The sequence below is a fragment of the Lepisma saccharinum genome, unplaced genomic scaffold, assembly GCF_977018435.1.
Source record: "Lepisma saccharinum unplaced genomic scaffold, izLepSacc3.1 HAP1_SCAFFOLD_471, whole genome shotgun sequence".
NCBI classification, from domain to species: domain Eukaryota; kingdom Metazoa; phylum Arthropoda; class Insecta; order Zygentoma; family Lepismatidae; genus Lepisma; species Lepisma saccharinum.
Window position 1 is genome coordinate 51,051 of NW_028143164.1, and position 20,051 is coordinate 71,101.

At 35.6% G+C, this 20,051-nt stretch overlaps 1 protein-coding gene across 1 annotated transcript in view; it reads left to right on the top strand.

Annotated features, from left to right (window-relative positions):
- Positions 1-19,335, top strand: part of LOC145982936 (uncharacterized) — a 67,694-nt gene extending 48,359 nt beyond the window's left edge. Inside the window, exon 4 of the mRNA XM_083116233.1 lies at positions 18,937-19,335. Within this exon, the coding sequence (XP_082972359.1) occupies positions 18,937-18,985 (49 nt within the window). The 3' untranslated portion in view covers positions 18,986-19,335. The remainder of the gene's footprint in view (positions 1-18,936) is intronic.
- Positions 19,336-20,051: the final 716 nt, after the last annotated feature.

The following is a 20,051-nucleotide window of genomic DNA, read 5'->3' on the forward strand; positions in this document are numbered from 1 at the left end:
GTGCTGTAGAGCAGTGGATCTCAACCTTCTTCAGTCGGGGACCCACCATAAGACGGGCACCAGCGGAATTACTTCGTAGGGGTGTGCACCCAGTTTATAATCATGTATTTGCTAATATCAAAGTCCTCTTTTACAACAACATGGCCTGAATTTAAATTGTTAAAACAATATATCTAAGTAATTGAATGTAATAGGTTTTTAAAACCCAGTAAACAAAGTTTCGAGCCCAACTTCCCGTCCCACCAAATGTCCCCTCAGAACCCAGGAGTGCATCGCTCCCTATAGGTTGAGAAACGATGCTGTAGAACCATGGGTTATGTTAAAGTCCACACGTTTATTATGTCCCCATCGGCAACCCTTTCATGAAACTTAACACTGGCAACAATAGCAAACAATAGCCAAACCGCTCCCGATAAGCCCGTGCACTCAGACGTTGTTGCCACATTTTCTTTACATTTCTTGTAGTTGCAAGGCGCTTCTCATTATTTTTGTGCCATAACCACGTGCGGGGTTGATTTTTTTAACTAGTTGTGTTGTGTTATTTCTTTGTTGTGTTATGGTGTTGTTTTGTTGCTTTGCTATAGTGTTGTGCTTTTAGTTTTTCCTTAGACTTTGCATAATGCAAGTTGTCAATCACAGCTGCTAGTGAAAATCCCAAGTATGAAGACAACATTGCAGGATATTATTTCCTTCATGGAGAGCAGAGGTGCCCCCCCCCCAGAAATCATGTCATGCGTCCCCCCAAAAAACACCATTCGCGCCCTCAAACCATATTGTAATCCCCACAAAGTATTTAATTACCAAAGTGTGTGTACCGAAAGTAACATTTTTCTTAGCTTTACAGAACACTATACTTGATATGCTCTTATTCCCTAAACAGGGGTGCCCATCACTCAAGATCACCCCTAAAATCATTCATCATAATCTCCAGAAAATAGTTTGGATGAATGTGTAATAGTTGATGTCTATTTGAATGAAATACGATGTTACATTGTCCATAATTTTTTTTTTATTTTCAAAAAAAATTTAAGCTAGCACATTGATTGGTTAAATGTAGTAAATTAAAATATGAAAATATGCATATAAATAGTATTTTTGAGTTGGTTTATAAAACTCAATTTGAGTATTTAACACGAATTGTTACACAACTTAAGATAAAGATATATTAATTCACCTTTGGCAAACCAAATAATATGCTCCAGCTGTATGGCAGATTCAATTTGTTTCACGAGACATTACAGAACCCTAGCTAGAAATTCTTAACCTCAGGGCGATAATATAACAGGGTTCCTCTTTCAAAGAACTCACCCCACCTGCTGTTTTCCTGGGGTAAATATAATTATTTTAGTAACAAACCATAATCCATAACAATAATTACTTGGATTTTATCTTTAGTGCAAATTTAAAATTTTCCTGTGACAAGTTAGAAATGCGGATTCGATATATTTTTGTCCCAAATGATGCACCTGGCTTAAATTAATATACCAACACTAAGCATTATATTTTAAAAAGTGATGTTATTAATGAACATCGAGAATATCGCCTATGTCTTGTAATGCAGCTATAGTACAAAACTTCACATTCACCTCAGTAAAGCACCAAACATGCATTCTCGCAACACATGATTGCGAATGAAGCGAGCAAGAAAATGTTCACACCCATTTCTTTGCAGGCTTTCAAGAATATTAATTTAATGGGGTGTCAATACTTCTATAAGATCCCGAGATATTTAGTCTTTTCCAGCTTCTCTTTTGGCACGTTTGGGGTCGAAAACATGTACATACAATATCGCTAAATACAGTCTCCAAAATTTAATGTTCGAACTCTCTCTGCACTACAGAAATCTCTCGACAATCTAAGATTTAACACTTTATCAAGAGCTTCCTATACCCTCCTTTAAATTTAATACTCAATCCTACCACCAAAATTTCCATGTTAATTTTAGACATCATTGCCTCCTCCAAAAAAATTAATTCTCAGTCTCCACACCAGAATTTCTGCAACAGTCTAAGACAATAGTAATACACAAGAATTAAATACCCCCTCAATTTAATGTTCAATCCCTCTCTAACTAAAATACTAGCCATAATGTAAAACCTAGAGTTGGATACTGCCCCCCACGTTTAATTCAGAATCTCCCCAGAACCCTCATGTCAATTAAGGCCTAATATGTAAGAGTTGGATATTTCTCCCCCCCACCATAATACCCTTAAACACTTCCTTTGTAATCTTTATCTGTATTTCTTTTCTCTTTGCACATTCTTTAATTTTGTTTCTCTTTCTTTTTTCTTTACCATTCCCTTCTGCTTTTCCTCTTTATCTCTTCCTCAATTTGCCAACATCGCTTTCCTACTCCAGTTTGTTGCTTCTACTTCAAGAGAAAACCACCAGCTATGGTGTTTCTTTTAACAAAGAGTACTGCTCCCTTTGTTAACCGCTGGGGATATAATGAACACGCAGACTTTATGCTGTACATAAAAGTAAATATTTTGGAATATTTTACACTACAGTTAATTTCTATCATAACGTACATTCAGTGTTCTGTAGATGAAATAATATTTTGGAAAATACGACATAGAAACTAGTTCCGTGCCATGAGAGAATAGAATAAAATAATAGCTATGAGTTGGGGAAGTTATCAAACAGAATAATTTCTGGAATTAAATTGTAATTGTTTTTAATTCTATCAGTCTATTTCACTGTAAAATCTACTTTGATGATGATAATGAATAGTTATGGGAAAATAGAGTAAGATAAGATCACGCCTTATACTTGCTAACCTAGAATGCCTATGTAGCAACCACCTCATCTCGAAGTTGTAGGTCCTCCCTGATGGTGCAGTGGTAATGTGGTTGCCTTGTAATAAAGGGGTCCCAGGTTCGATACCCGGTGGAGGCACATAGTGGTTCGGATCCCACTTTAAACTGTAGGTCCAGTCCCGATTAGCCTTACTGTGCATAACGTGGACTTAAAACACCAAACCAACCAACCAAAACAAAGTTGTATAAAATTTCAATTTTCTGGTTTCCATGGGAGTAATTTCAACCCATTTCTAAAAACGTATGGATGTTTGTAAGATATATTATTAACTAATCACTGCATGCTTATTCATGTAGTATTTGTCAAACATCCCTAATTTGTAATCTAGAATGGGAGTAGGAATATGTCATACAAGGGAGTTTTGTTTGAAGTTACTTACTGGAACCATTCTACATATTGACTACGATTTCATCATATGGCATTACATATTTCATAGTTACACAAAATTCTGCACTTGAAATACGAATGTCTTAGAATACAAAACCAATGCAGTCATGGAGTATGCAGGATCAAGAATCATACTGAATGAAATTAATTATATATACACCACTGAAAGATCATATTACTTATGATCCTGCATATACATGTATTTTATACATGCATATATTTAATACAGTATTGAACATGATGTAATTCATATATTCAGCATAAATATTGCATGAATGAATTTTAGAGTTGAAAGAGTTAAGTGACAAACAAGAAATGCCCAAATTTCAAGCTGATGACAAATAAACGAAGAGGTGACATATGTCACTCTGTATGTAGAAGTTTTAATGTCTTCTTAACTTTCTAACATGCTGCGCAAATCCCCTGATGGTCCCTTTACAAGCTTGCATTTGTAAACTTTCTCAAGGGACTCTTTACATCCCTTTTCAACTTTAAGGCAAGGGTTTGAGATAAAGAGGATTCTTCCTCGTATACTTTGAAGGGTACAAAATGCTCATACATTCCGATGCACCCTAAAATTTTATCTCGTTCATTCATTCATTTGTTTCAAACATCTTACTTGCTATTCCGAATGTAAATTATATTGTTAACATTAAATATACATGGAATGTAGAATAAGAGACTGAAATAAGTCTTAAAAATCCTAGATCAATTAATTTCCACTATATTCAATGCTGTTAATGAAACTCCAACAAATGAGAGTGATAATAAACAAACACATTGTTATACAGGTACATGTATTTATTGAAACATTGGCAATTAATATACTTTTCTTTACATAACTTATGACAATACATTGAAGTCCTCCAGACTTCTTTATAAAAATATAAGACTTTAAACAGAACAGTAAAAGTTTAAAATCATATTTTATATAAACTTAAAGTAACTTGCAGCATCCCATTTAAATTTCCTACAAATTTTTCCATACATGAAAAAGCATGAAAATAACCTCAAAAATTGTAAGATTGAATGATTTAGATCATGTCTGCAGTTGAGGTCTGTAACTATGGCTAGACTGCACAATCGACTATTGTGTTTTACCGTTTGAAGGTGAAAATAATGTTCGCTAATAGTATATATTTCACACTTCGAATTGCGACTGTTTTTCTCAATTCTAAGTTACACTTCTACGAAATAATGAAAAATTTACTACTACATTACTCACCATAGCTGTTTACCTAATCCGTTTTAAACACACGGTATTGCAGGTAGAACTTTGGTTTTCAACATTGATATTTATACGAATTTCCACTAGGATTGAACTTTTTTAAAATCATGTTTTCATTCGTATTTTTTTTATTTACATTTGTTGAGAAATAGTGTTGCGCAGGTTCTAACATGCCTTTAAAGGGTCTTTTTAGAAAATGGCAGGCAGGCGGAGATTAGCGGAGGCAGGGTCGCAGTAGTGGTAGGGGGTGGTAGGTCAATTACCCCAGGGGCAGAGCCCGGAATTGGAGGGCAATTTTTATGAAATTTTTACATTTCCAATTGTTTCCTCACCTTAAATCATACATTTCTGGAATCCTTGATTCCTACATTTTCCAACGATGTATGATACATATTTCTATTCAGAAGGGTCGATTCGACATCCTTACCGTAACTATCCTTGCACTCTGACCACCACAATGTAAGCTAATGTTAATGTTCTCTACATTGATCAATGACAACTAGTTTCACTACATAACAAGGAACTAACATTTGTGAATGGCATGCAATTAATAATGGCAGTCTTTTTTATTAACATTGAATAACTCGAAACTGATTGTAAAATGAATTTCACTATTCTATTTTGCAGAAGATTTAACTTGATTTTAACCTGGCACTACTTGTGATCAGATCTGCCATGCTGTTATTCGCGGCTGAGCGTGGCACTCAACCCAAGTAGTTTCGTATTTGTAATGAATGATTTTGGTTGCTAAATTAGAGTCAGATGAGGAAGTTTATGCAATATATGTATATTTTGTTTATGAATAATACACTTTTTAATGGTTCACTTACTTTATTTAAAAATAAAATAAAATCAATTGTAACTCATTTGCCACATGAAAATACAGTTAGTCATGAGCGAGCTTCGTGCTCCTTTCTTTTCTCGCCTCTGACACATATGAAAAACAGAGATGGCTCAGAAAGCATTAGCGATGACATATTTTATGTTGTGTTATTTTATTGCATGAGGATACTCGGAAAGGAAGGTTGATGAGAGTTAGGCTCTCACACTTCCATGAAGCTCGAATTACAAGCATTTGAAATGAAAAGTAAGCGCAGCACTCACCCGTGAGTAAAGGCAGGTTAAAGTGTCACTTGCTCCTATTTCCATGTGAAAAGTTCAAGATGTTGCATTGGGTGTGTAACATGCATCAGGGATGAAGCAATTGGTCTTTTACATACTGCATATGTTCATTGATGTCTGCAGAAATTATATGGGTGGTTCCACACTTTTGACTCACCATGTATTTTGTATTCAAATTGGGGTTTGTTGTAGAGGTACGCCTTGCGTATTAGAATATATTGATTTATACATGTTGAAGAATTATGTAAGTAACGAAATACAATACATTCCGAACATTTCAATTTTGCTGGTTAATGTGAACTGGCAGAAACTTCAAAGTATGCTTTCTTTTTCTTTTTTGCACTCCGTATGCAATAAGTGGCTTTTTATAATAAAACACCATATATATCTGTATTATTTATTTTATTATGAATACTTTGGAAGATTGGTGTTGAAATGCACACCTAAGTATTCATCACAGTGAAAACCAAGTACCAAGATTCCGAGGCTTTTAGTTTAAGCATTCACGTCCAGTAATAAGTCTGTCCAATTTTAACTGTCAGACCTAAAGCTCCATGGTCTCGCACCTACATTGGGCTATAAATCTAGGTTCATCCTTTCATCAAATACAGCACACTTTTCATTTTTATGAATTTTTGTATACTTAATTTATTTGTATCTCATTAATATAAAAGTTAAAGTAGACAGCATTTCATTTTATCCTGTCACTAATTTTGCTTTGGTACTGCACCAGCATTGAGCAAATATATTAGCAGTAATCAGAAGGCTACACTTTAAAAGTAGCTTTTCTACAGCTACAGCTAATCTTCCAAAAATGTAGCTTTGTTACAGCTACATCTACGTTTACCAAAAATACACTTTGTTCTATGTGATAATGGCCACCTTACTGCCTCTGTATAAGAAATAAACCAACCATATGGATATTCAAAATAATCTCTTAGCACTTGTGCTTACTAGATAATAGGTTCCGTTATTATTAACATGAGACTCTTAATGGCAACAGACATCAAATCGAAATATTAATGTACATTGATAATATCTTCAAAAATGATTGAATTTTGGACATTTTATACAAAAAAATTGCATTGAATGCAGTTGCTTTTTTTCTCAACTTATGGTGCAATAGCCATAAAGTACAGGGCCTGCCTAATGACTCCCACATGCCTCAGCAGAGGTGGGCGATCATCCAACCAGCTATGATATGTTGTGTGGTCAGCGCAACAAACCCCCAGTTGTTGTAGGTCTCCATGGCTGTATTATAGTACTCCTTCATAGCTCTCCAATTTTCTCATGATGGAAGGTTGCATGGTCCCATGCACTGGCCGAAATCTCATGAGGAAAGTTGTTACAGTTTACCCAGGAAACTTGTACCTATAAATATGTAGAGAATATGTATGGAAGCGATTGGTAATTTCTATGTCATTCATCTTTACAAGGAATTACAATTTTGAAAGCATTGTAGGCCTCCTTGATGGTGCAGTGGTAGCGTCGTTTCCTTGTAATCAAGAGGTCCAGTGGAGACACATAGTGGTTCAGATCCCACTGTAAACTGTAATTCCAGTCCTAGTTAGGTGGACTTAAAACACCAAATCAAAAAAATTTGAATCATTGTAAAGAAAGAGAAGAGGGAATGGTAACATGTACTTGTGCCTAATAAAAGTTTTTGGTGTGGACATAGTGTGGCTGAAAAGGTCAGGTGAATACAACACCTAAATAATTTTCTGAATTACTTGAGGCATCCCCCAATTCCGACTACTGTGATTGAATTACTCTTGCAAATGTTCAGCTTCCAGAGATTGCTCTCCAGCCTGCAAGAGACTCACAAGTGTGAGTTCATGTTAGACCAGGGGTTTACCTTGAGCACTAAGATGGATGAGACCCAGACGGAGTTCAGAGGGCTGAGGGCATGTGAGGATGGAGGTTGAACTTGTACTTTGGCACTGTGTAGTGCAGCCCTAAGTCAAATGGACATATCTGGTCCCAAGTAGATATGGTTGTAGTAACTCTTTTTTACCCTACAACAGAAAGAAGAAAAGGAAGATTGAATGAATGTAACTGTGCGAGGCAATGACAACATATTGTCATACCATTGATATGAACCAACCTTTATGGCAAACCTAATGAAAATTACAGCAAAAATATGAATATTTTTTAACTAAGTGGTAAAAAAAAATATTATGTATTAATTATTGAAGGAATAATATACATTAAATTAGGCACACAAACAGGAGATGCACTACGCAGAACTCTAAGTGAAAAATGCAGCCTCGACAGTTTTCCACAAAGAACAGGAAAAGTGAAAAATCAGGCAAAGTCAGGCCAGATCGGTAGCTCAGTGGTAGAGCAATGGCATGGAATGCCAGAGACCTGGGTTCGAGTCCTGGTCGAGCCTGCATTTTTCCCTGAACATTCTACATAATAATATACATGTATTTACCTTTTCATGAGTACATCCCATCAAAAGTCTATTCTACTCTCCTTTCTTTTCATTGATTTGTACATGTCAGTCATTCTCATTATTTACAAACTGAAACTACATTTGTATCATATTTTTTTCAGCTACCTGATCGAGAACTATGTGGAAGAACAGGTACAAGATGTCCCAAGGTCAGTTCCACATTTGTCAGTGTCTGCAGGAAACTTAAGAGAACAAGAGCAGCCGAAAGAAATTACAGAATGTATCAGTAGAGAAGAAAAATTTGAGGCTGAACCTGCACCAAAAACCCTTGCAAGCAAGGCACATGTTGGTTCCAAGCCTATTAACAGGAGAAATCAATGTATAGCCCCCATCTCCAACACCACCTTCTCTTACAAAGGAGTATTGATAACCCATCAACCAGAGATGCTTTTTAATTGTTCAGTTTCCAAGAAAACGTTTGTCCATGAACCTGAGCGTAATACATTTATGAGTGTTCCTGCACAAGAGAGACATTTTAGTTGTTCAATTTGCGACAAGGATTTTGCCCTTAAAGTTCATCTTAATGAGCATGTGAGAGTTCACACAAAAGAGAAGCCTTTCAATTGTTCAATTTGCAATAAATATTATGCACGTAAAGGTGATCTTAGCAAACATATGAAATTTCACTCAAAAGAGAATCCTTTTAATTGTTCAATTTGCAATAGATATTTTGCCCGTAAAGGAGATCTTAATAAGCATGCGAGGGTTCACACTGGAGAGAAGCCTTTCAATTGTTCAATTTGCAATAAATATTTTGCCCGTAAAGGAGATCTTAATAAGCATGCGAGAGTTCACACTGGAGAGAAGCCTTTCAATTGTTCAATTTGCAATAAATATTTTGCCCATAAAGGAGATCTTAATAAGCATGCGAGGGTTCACACTGGAGAGAAGCCTTTCAATTGCTCAATTTGCAACAAAGATTTTGCCCGTAAAGATTTTCTTAATGAGCATATGAGGATACACACTAAAATGAAGCCTTTCAGTTGTTCAATTTGCAATAAATATTTTCCACGGAAAGGAGATCTTAATAAACATGTGAGGGTTCACACTGGAGAGAAGCCTTTCAATTGTCCAATTTGCAATAACTATTTTACCTGTAAAGTTCATCTTAATGAGCATGTAAAAGGTCACACTGGAGACAAGCGTTTCAATTGTTCAATTTGCAATAAATATTTTGCCCGTAAAGGAGATTTTAATAGGCATCTGATGGGTCACACTGGAGAGAAGCCTTTCAGTTGTTCAATTTGCAACAAAAATTTTGCTCGTAAAGTTCAACTCAATGAGCATTTGTGGGTTCACACTGGAGACAAGCCTTTCAATTGTTCAATTTGCAATAAATATTTTGCCCGTAAAGGAGATCTTAATAGGCATCTGATGGGTCACACTGGAGAGAAGCCTTTCAGTTGTTGAATTTGCAACAAAAATTTTGCTCGTAAAGTTCAACTCAATGAGCATTTGTGAGTTCACACTGGAGACAAGCCTTTCAATTGTTCAATTTGCAATAAATATTTTGCCCATAAAAGAGATCTTAATAAGCATTTGAGGGTTCACACTGGAGAGAAGCCTTTCAATTGTTCAATTTGCAACAAAGATTTTGCCCGTAAAGATTTTCTTAATGAGCATATGAAGATACACACTAAAATGAAGCCATTCATTTATTCAATTTGCAATAAATATTTTGCCCGTAAAGGAGATCTTAATAGGCATCTGATGGGTCACACTGGAGAGAAGCCTTTCAGTTGTTCAATTTGCAACAAAAATTTTGCTCATCAAGTTCAACTCAATGAGCATTTGTGGGTTCACACTGGAGACAAGCCTTTAAATTGTTCTATTTGCAATAAATATTTTGTCCATAAAGGAGATCTTAATGAGCATGTGAGAGTTCACACTAAAGAGAAGCCTTTGAATTGTTGAACTTGCAATAAGTATTTTGCCTGTAAAGGAAATCTTAGTTTTCATATGAATGTTCACACAAAATAGAAGCCTTTCAATTGTTCAATTTGGAACAAATATTTTTCCTGTAAAATTCATCTTAATAGGCATGTGAAGGTTCACACTGGAGAGAAGCCTTTCAATTGTTCAATTTGCAACAAAGATTTTCCAGGTAAATATGATATTAATGAGCATATGAGTGGTCACACAGGAGAGAAGCCTTTCAATGTTCAATTTGCAATAAATACTTTCCTGTAAAATAGATCTTAATAAGCATGTGAGGTGTCACACAGGAGAGAAGCCTTTCAATGTTCAATTTGCAATGAATATTTTGCCTGTAAAGGAGATCTTAATAAGCAATTTGAGGTGTCACACTGGAGAGAAACCTTTCTATGGTTCAATTTGAAACAAAGGTTTTTGCTCGTAAAGTTCATTTTAATGAGCATGTTAGACGTCACACTGGATTTAGACCTTTCAATTGTTCAATTTGTAATACAAATTTTTGCCCATAATGGAGAACTTAATAAACATCTGATGGGTCACACTGGCGAGAAGCCTTTCAGTTGTTCAATTTGCAACGAAGATTTTGCCCGTAAAGTTCAACTCAATGAGCAATTGTAGGTTCACACTGGAGAGAAGCCTTACAATTGTTCAATTTGCAATAAATATTTTGTCCGTAAAGGAGATCTTAATGAGCATGTGAGAGTTCACAGTAAAGAGAAGCCTTTCAATTGTTGAACTTGCAATAAATATTTTGCCCGTAAAGGAAATCTTAGTTTACATATGAATGTTCACTCAAAACAGAAGCCTTTCAATTGTTCAGTTTGCAAGAAAGATTTTGCCTGTAAAGTTAATCTTAATGAACATGTTAGACGTGACACTGGAGATAGGCCTTTCAATTGTTTAATTTGTAATAAAAATTTTGCCCGTCAAGGAGAACTTAGTATACATACAAGGTGTGGCTAGAAAAAAACCGGACTGTTGCTACAAAATATTTTATTGGTTATTTTGTACAATACGAACATTATCCCCTTCAAAGTACTCCCCTGAACTATTGATACACCGCTCCATACGAATCTTCCATTTCTGGAAGCAGTGCTGGAAATCATTTTCTGAAACCATGTTCATGACCTCCGTCGCTTTGATTTTCACAGATTCTACGGTCGTAAATCTGGTTGATTTCAGTGCTGATTTGACCTTTGGGAATAAAAAAAAAAATCGCACGGAGTTATATCCGGCGAATAGGGTGGATGTTCTAACACTGGTATCCATCCCATGGTTGGCCAAAAAAGCCTTGACTGACAATGCCATGTGGAAGGAAGCATTGTCCTGATGAAGAATCCATTACTTGCTTTTCAACAAATCAGGTCGTCGTCTTCTTATTCGCTCACGAAGGGTCATCAGCACCGTAATGTAATAATGTTGGTTGTTTTGCAATAGCTCGAATACTCAAGTGACGATCTTTTCGAATCAGTTCACCGACATTTGCAATGTTTGATTCCGTTTTTGACATGCAAGGCCGTCCAGGACGCGAGTCGTCCGCGATCACTTCTCGTCCCTCTTTAAACCCATGAAACCACTCAAACACTTGTGTGCGTGATAAACACTCATCTCCGTATACTTCCTTCAACAAACCATAAGTTTCTGTGGTGGATTTTTCGAGTTTCATAAGAAACTTCAAATTGATATGCTGTTCCACTTTCACACTTAACATTTTTCCGACGGCGCAAAGATTCACGGTTCACTTCGTTCACAAGCTACAGCGGAACTGAGCGCCGCACACCCTGGAAAATCACACAGTCGATAGGCAGGATATCACGTTATGCACCGCTTGACCTTGACGCGCTTGTCGTTTGTCAACAGCAACATCAATCCGTTTTTTTTCTAGCCACACCTCGTATGACTGTTCACACTAAGAAGAATCATTCCAATTTGTTCAATTTGCAACAAAAATTTTCCAGGTAAATATCATCTTAATGAGCATATGAGTGGTCACACAGGAGAGAAGCCTTTCAATGTTCAATTTGCAATAAATATTTTCCTGTAAAGGAGATCTTAATAAGCATGTGAGGTGTCACACTGGATAGAAACCTTTCTATGGTTCAATTTGCAATAAATATTTTGCCTGTAAAGGAGATCTTAATAAGCATGTGAGGTGTCACACTGGAGAGAAACCTTTCTATGGTTCAATTTGAAACAAAGGTTTTTGCTCGTAAAGTTCATCTTAATGAGCATGTTAGACGTCACACTGGAGATAGGCCTTTCAATTGTTCAATTTGTAATACAAATTTTTGCCCATAATGGAGAACTTAATAAGCATCTAATGGGTCACACTGGCGAGAAGCCTTTCAGTTGTTCAATTTGCAACAAAGATTTTGCCCGTAAAGTTCAACTCAATGAGCAATTGTGGGTTCACACTGGAGGGAAGCCTTTCAATTGTTCAATTTGCAATAAATATTTTGTCCGTAAAGGAGATCTTAATGAGCATGTGAGAGTTCACACTAAAGAGAAGCCTTTCAATTGTTGAATTTGAAATAAGTATTTTGCCCATAAAGGAATCTTAGTTTACATATGAATGTTCACTCAAAACAGAAGCCTTTCAATTGTTCAGTTTGCAACAAGGATTTTGCCTGTAAAGTTAATCTTAATGAACATGTTAGACGTCACACTGGAGAGAAGCCTTTCAATTGTTCAATTTGCAATAAATATTTTGCCTGTAAGATACATCTTAATGTATATATGAATATTCACTCAAAAGAGAAGCCTTTTAATTGTTGATTTTACAACAAGGGTTTTGCTTCTATGGGCCAACTTAACCCTTCATAACCCACTCTGAAATTTTGAATTATTTTCCTTACCAATGAAACAATGGTCTGGAAAGCACTAGGTACCTCATCTACACTTTTTCCATGAAAACAGAGACATTCGCACATTGTTTCTAGTGCTCTTTCAATTGTTTACACGCCTCTGAAGTGACCAGTCATCCTTAGGCGGCACTCAGTACCTCGCGTGGGAATGTTTCCCATCTTAAATCATAGCACTCCAACCATGAATTTTGCGGATATAAGAAGAATAAAATGACGGTACATTGTTTGGAATGCAAATTAATTGTATGAAGAAACCATCGCAGAACCCATACGAAATGTCAGAGTTGTGAAAATAATGATATTGAAAAGTGACAAAATTCGGTTAATTTTATTTGCGTTTGGATATCACTTTCCACGTAGATCTCGTAAAAGTAGAAGGAACATATGGAGATTTGAAAATTTTAATATTTTGTAATTAACTTTGAGTTGTGTTTTACTCATTTCATTCCTTTTTCTGAGATTCAGGAAGTTTTTGACTGAATTTTAGAACAAATAGTTCCTTTCTAAGCCCATATAAGTTGTATGATTTCAAACCATTTTGAAAAACATGTTGAAAATTTTGTAAATGTTGAGTTCAATTTTGTGTTCCTTCATTATATGGGAACATTATAATTACCTTTGAATAATATTTTGGTGCCTTTGCTTCAAGAGTCTAAGTGTATACTTCTGTGTGATATTTTCTGTAATGTTTTTAGATTATATAGTTTTAGTTAAGCAAATGAAAATGTCCAAAATGGACTGTTTTCATTCAAATATATATCGCCTGACTTCCAGTAAGTGCTTTGCATCAATAATTCATTTAAATAAGGTTGGTTTTGCCGAGGCGGCACTGAGTGCTGCATGCAGGACATTTGTGCTACTTTGATGGTGTGGATGACGGAGGGATAATACGTATATGAGCATTCACGGTATGGAGAAGCTTTTCTATAGTTGAATTTCTTAAGATGTTTTGTCTGTAGGTGTACACTTAATGTACACATAAAGCTTGACACTCAAGAGTAATATTTAAAATGTTCAATTTGCAACAAAGGTTTTGGGAATGAAACACATCTTAATTTGCCTATGTGCATTCATGCTAAAGAAAAGCCTTTCAATTGTTCAATTTGTAACAAATATTTTGGATGGAAAGATAAGTTTAATAGACATGTGAGGATGTTTCATCTCAGAGAAACTGAATTTGTGACAATATTTTCCAATAAAGATATATTCAGAGTACGTATGGAGACGCACACATGAAACAAAATCTGTTAATTGTTTAATTTGAATCAAATATTTTGTCTGCAAACTTACAGTTATTATGCATGTGAGGAGATTACACACCAAACAGAAGTCATTAAGGAAGTATTGCAAACAGAGATCTGTATTGAATGTTTAGAAATCATACCATCAGTGTTTCTAAATGGATTTCTAAATAGAAAACTCTTGACTGTGCACATCTCACATGCTTTAGGATCTTGACATCTGCATTATCAGAATTAATTGTCTGCACATCAAGAGGAATATATCTGTATCCTACAGAGATCTCAACCATTCTTTCAAACATGCCACCAGTAGTTGAAAGATGATACTGATGTTTGAATTTTAACAGACGAACCATTTCTTATGCCTATACCTTCTTCAGGATACAAAACAGAGAAGGAAGCAGTAATAGCAGGCACTTTCACCTGTAAATTGTGACCATTGTGGATAGGGATTTTATTGGCCTGATCTGTGCACATTGTCAGCTATGTACACATGATTATATTTCAGGAGATTACATAATACAACATGTTAAAATGATATTTAGAAACCAGTGATGTATTTCATAAAAATATCTTTCTCTCACCAACTTCTGTTGCACTGAGAAAAAAAAAAAATTGTAACATTTATTGTGAGCTTAAAATTGATGAATTTAATTTTCGTTGGTTGAATTTTTCCCAGATGTGCTTCTAAATATCAACAATATCAGCATTCGTACAGAACTTTTTTCACAAGCATTACCTAAACCAATGGTTGCTGCTTTAGTGACCACACACACGTTCCCTTTGCATCAATTTCAGTGCGAGTTTCATCACTGCTGTATGAACAATTAGCCAACCACCTCTCAATGTGTCTGTAGTTGAAGAGATCTGCAACTTTTCTTGCACTGTCCACCACAATGTAAGCTAGAGTCAATGTGCTCTTTGATCAATGGCATCTTGGTACAGTCAGAGAAAGTAGTTCTTGGGCCACGAGACCTACATTATCGTAACATCTTAAAGCCTGTTGTCTATGCAATCCAAATAACAAAATTGTTGCTTAGGTTTGCCTGGTGAACCTGGCGTCTTCGGAAGGACTGAGTATTGACAGCAGCATGGGTCATACCCCCAGGCCCAGTCATAACAAGCACCAGCTGGGTGCCGTGAGTCCACCAGAAAAAGTTTCAGGAATTGTTTCTTAACAACAGCTACTCGTAAGGAAATGTTCTCTTTACTGATATTAGTCATTGTCAAGAAAGTTCACTGAAATGGTGGTTTTCATCGAATCATCATCGTGCAACACACATGCTGTCAACCCAGAAGTCCTTTAAAAAGATTGGAGTTAAAAACAACTACTTGACAAAAGATAAGACAAATCGATATTCATTAGTCTAAACTAATGAATGTAGACATTAATCGTTACCAAGGGCCCCCCTCATTCTGCTTCATTGTCATTTTCCCTCCACTTTGACTGCCGCAATTAACCTGATGTTGATTAATGCAACATTAATTAAGACAACCAACCAATGAAACAATCCACAAAGTGCACCAAAGAGGCTCATATTATGAATTGATAAACTATGTGATATTATGCTAATTTAGTAATAAAATAGTAATTTTTAGGGGTTCAGTTAAGTGGCTGCACATCAATTATGTAATTGCGATATCATGAAATTGTACAAAGCGTTTCTACACCTGCGTAAAGTGCCAGTCCCCGTGATGGAATTTGTAGCCCAAAGCCAGGGCTTTAAGATCAAATTTTGTTTTGTTATTGTTTTCATTAGTAATTACCTCAGTTTTCCTCCTCTGAAGTTAAATTATTCATGACGACGATTTATAATTACATTAAAGACATGAATGAACATACACAATGAACCCATTTTGGTCGGAACTCGAACTCGGAACCTTGTTCCTCTACTTCCATCATTTTATCACTAATATTTTTCTTTATTATACAATAATACATCACAACTACCTAAAAATAAATATTATTTTACATTTTCAAATGCATATGTTTTTTTTACAGTTAGAGTGCGAACTGGCACCTGTTTATTTAGATTGTTCTTTATGTTTCGTGTGTAGTTAAAGATAGGAAAAATGATTGTGGAACGATTAGGGCTCTAAGAATTCCATCCGTGATGGAGTGGTTAGCACAGTGTGCTATGATGTCTGATGTCCTGGGTTCGAATCCCATTGTGCGTATGGGTGTTCTTTGTGAGTGCTCCTTCATTAATTTCATCATATCACCCATCCTCGTTGTCGCGATTAGCAAAAGGTGAAAGAAGAATGACGCTAAATAAGAAAATAAAAAGAGTTTATAAAAAACATTCTTATTTCCAGATGTGTCCTAGATTTTAGAGTTGTGTCTGGCCTCTGGAAGGAATTTGAAACAAATCACAAATGTCTTACACATATTTTTAGCATCACGTAACTTTAAATTAGATTGAGAAACAGAAAATCTGATGGGAGTCTGAGATAACGTGGTGCCTTGGATAATTATGATTAAATCAAAGAGTGTGCATGGTTGCTACTGAATGTTTGGAAAAACAATTACAATCCCAGCTCAGAAATTACTTCCGAATTTTCTAGATCCGGAAAAGTCAATTTCTGATATAATTTATTCCAGCATTTCCTTCAACTTCTATTACCTTGTTATTATCTCCAATGCTTACACAACTTTTTCTTCGTGCTCGACCTTTTGGTTCAGAAATGTTTACAACACCCCCATCTCCCTTATGTAAATAGCAGGCAACAACACTCTGGAAGACCATAATGTATACAACTTGTTTACTACATATTTTACGAAAATATTAGAATGTTATAACTGTGGATTGGAAGGAAGAAAATAAAATACTCACACTGGAACAAGCGCAGGCCTTCTGTGAGTCACTCCGGCATAGAAGATCACTGATCGAAGCAGTTGGTGCTTGCTTGCTACAAGCAGGTGCCTTATCTTTGCTCAAGGAAACACCGAAATCTTTGTTACTTTTTTTTCACCAGACTAATGGTGAACATTTACAGGAACGTAAGGCGTAGTATCGTATTCTATTGGTATTGTTTTTGTGACATTTAAAAGATATCATAACAATATGTAAATCTCTTTTTTGACCTACACTGAACTTATGTTAGTTTCATTGACAAGTGAAAGCGGAAATTTAGAGATCCCTCTTCCTTACAATTTCTAAACAACCAAAGAGTTTGGTGAACGTGAAACCCCTTATTGTTCGCAACAACGATATGTATTATACAAATGGTCTCTAATCAAAAACCCTATTACATCACAGGAAGTGATTTTTAAGACAATTCTACCATGTATCCAACGTAACCAATATTCAGATTGATTCCAAGCATCTGTTTGGCTTATTTTATGTCACATTTTTACCTCTTGCGATAATCGCGACAATGAATATGATGGGTAATGATACGAATGCAATACTACATCTAAGCCTCAACAGGTTTCGAACCTGGATCCTCTGGCTTTGTAGAGAGTTACGGTGATTTTTATTTTTATTTTCATTTGGTATTTTAAGACCACTTTATGCACAGTAAGGCTAATCGAAACTGCATCTACAGTTCAAAGTGGGATCCGAACCACTATGTGCCTCCACCGGATATCGAACCTGGGACTCCTGGATTATAAGGTAACGACACTACCACTGCACCATCGGGAAACCTAAGACAGACGGTTACGGTGACTACACTAATGAAGAATTTAAAGTAGCAGAACGACTAACCTATTCTTTAGTCAATATTTGGATTGTTAATGAATATTATGAATGTCAGTTCAAATTGGGGAAAAAACTATGAAATTTCCAGAGTGCCATTACAAATCGTTATTTTTTCTCTTTCCACACATTACTTTGCTACTAGATATTTGCATGCTAAGATGTAGAAAGTGCTACATTTTCAGTGTGTGGAATTGAGATTTATTTCTGAGAATGGAGTAGTGGGAAAAGGATCACCTTACATGTTTGGATTATACCCCCCTCCACCCCACACACAGGATATCGGCTGTTGTTCTTAAAAGGAAATATAACATGTATAAATTGTGTCAAGAAAAACTGGAGCCTATTCACATCCCAATGGAACTTGGAAGAAAGCCCACATAGAGATTGGGATGTTCTGTTCCTACAAAATCGGGATGTATAATAAATTAAAAAGCAAAGTGCTACCTTGTGCTTTGTACCAAGCCATGAATGCATGTAGGGGGTGTGGAGTTAGGGCCCCAAGCTTTCTTCATCAGGCCGAAGGTGGGGATGATGTGATCATCACCATGCCCCTGGCTACCTTACACCCCCAGAGTTTCCTCCAGGTACTCAGTTTATACGATGCTGGGTGGGCACTGGAGCAGTTTGAACAGGTGGACAAAATCCCGATTTTCCCTCGTCGGTGATGAAACCCAGATCTCTCGCATGGTAATAAAACGCCCTAATGACTGAGCTACTGTGGCACATATAGTATATTAGCCTATGTAATTAAGGCAATAATTGTTTTAACGTTTCGTTCAATGTTTTTAGGCGAATCATTTTTGGAGATATAATGTGTAGCTGTTGTCGGTTCTGCGACCTGGCTTGAGAAAAGGCAATTTTCTGACTAACAACATTCCACCTGACAAGTCACGTGACTTTCCTACATTTCCTGTGCCTGTTGGCTTTTGCATGAAAGACAAATTGCTCTTGAGACAGACAGAATCACCCAATCACCTAAAGGTGCAATGTGTGTTGCCTGCCCTTCAGGCATTATTTACTGCCATTAAAGTCTTATGGGGAATAACTTTTTTCCACCACTGTACACTGCATAACAAGGAACAAACATTGATGAATAGCAGTCTTTGTTTTTAATATAGAATAAATTGAAAATGATTAAGGACATTGTTAATTGTATTTCACCATTTTCTTTTTCCAGAAAATTTCGCATGACTTTGAACTGTCAATTTGTTCCTATTCCGATCTGAAGAAGTTAAGTTGAATTCAAGATATATTTGATTAGGTTTGTAAAATAAGTCTGGGATAAAGCAATTTGTCATCCAGTTGCTTCATATGGTTCCATTCATGTTCACTGATATCTGAAGAAATTATATGGGTGGTTCCATGCTTTTGAATCACACTGAATTTGTGATCAAGTTTATGTTACTCTAAGTGAATCCAAATAAATATATTGTTTTGTGCATGTTAAGTAATTCTGTAAGTTATAACATGTAATATATTTAAAAAGTTCTGTTCTACAGAAATCAGCATATATTTTTACTGGTTCATCTGAACTGACAGAACATTAAAATTATATGTTTTGTTTTCTATTTTTTTCACTCTGTATGTAATATCCTGTATTTTTGTAATAAAATACTGTATATGACTGTCTTATTTATTTTATTGTGAATACTTCAAAAGATTGTTGTTGAAACACAGTTTTAAGTATTCATCACAATGAAGAACCTTTTAAATCCCAACAGTAAAATTTCCATACATTATGTGCAAGTTAGGTTTCACATCAAAGAGAATACTTTTAATTGTTTAATTTTGAACATAGATTTTACCTATGAAGATACTTAATATACATGTGAGACTTCATAGGAAAGGAAATTCAAATGGAAAAAAATATGACCGCCACACAAGAAGAAAGGACAGCATGATACAAAAATTATCAATTTTTTCTTCCTAAAGCATTCATGTGTACTTTTGTAAAATGATTCAATGAAATTAATGAATACTATACTTGAACCTCAGCTTTATTGAATATCATAATTAGGACAGACTTGATACTATTTCCAATAATCTTATAGTCCACCTCCTCCCCCTTTGATCGTGATGATACAACACTGTAACAAATATACACGTTCAGAACATTTATCCATACTGAAATATATGTTTTCTGCAGCAACTGTAATAAATAAAGGTGGCTAATTATGCGTGAATTTTATGTAAAAAATTGCAACTTTTGTAAATCAAAATGAATTCATACATTTACAAATGCCCCGAGGTAAGTTTTTCACAGTTTAGCTTTTTTTTATCTAGGAAGGAAGG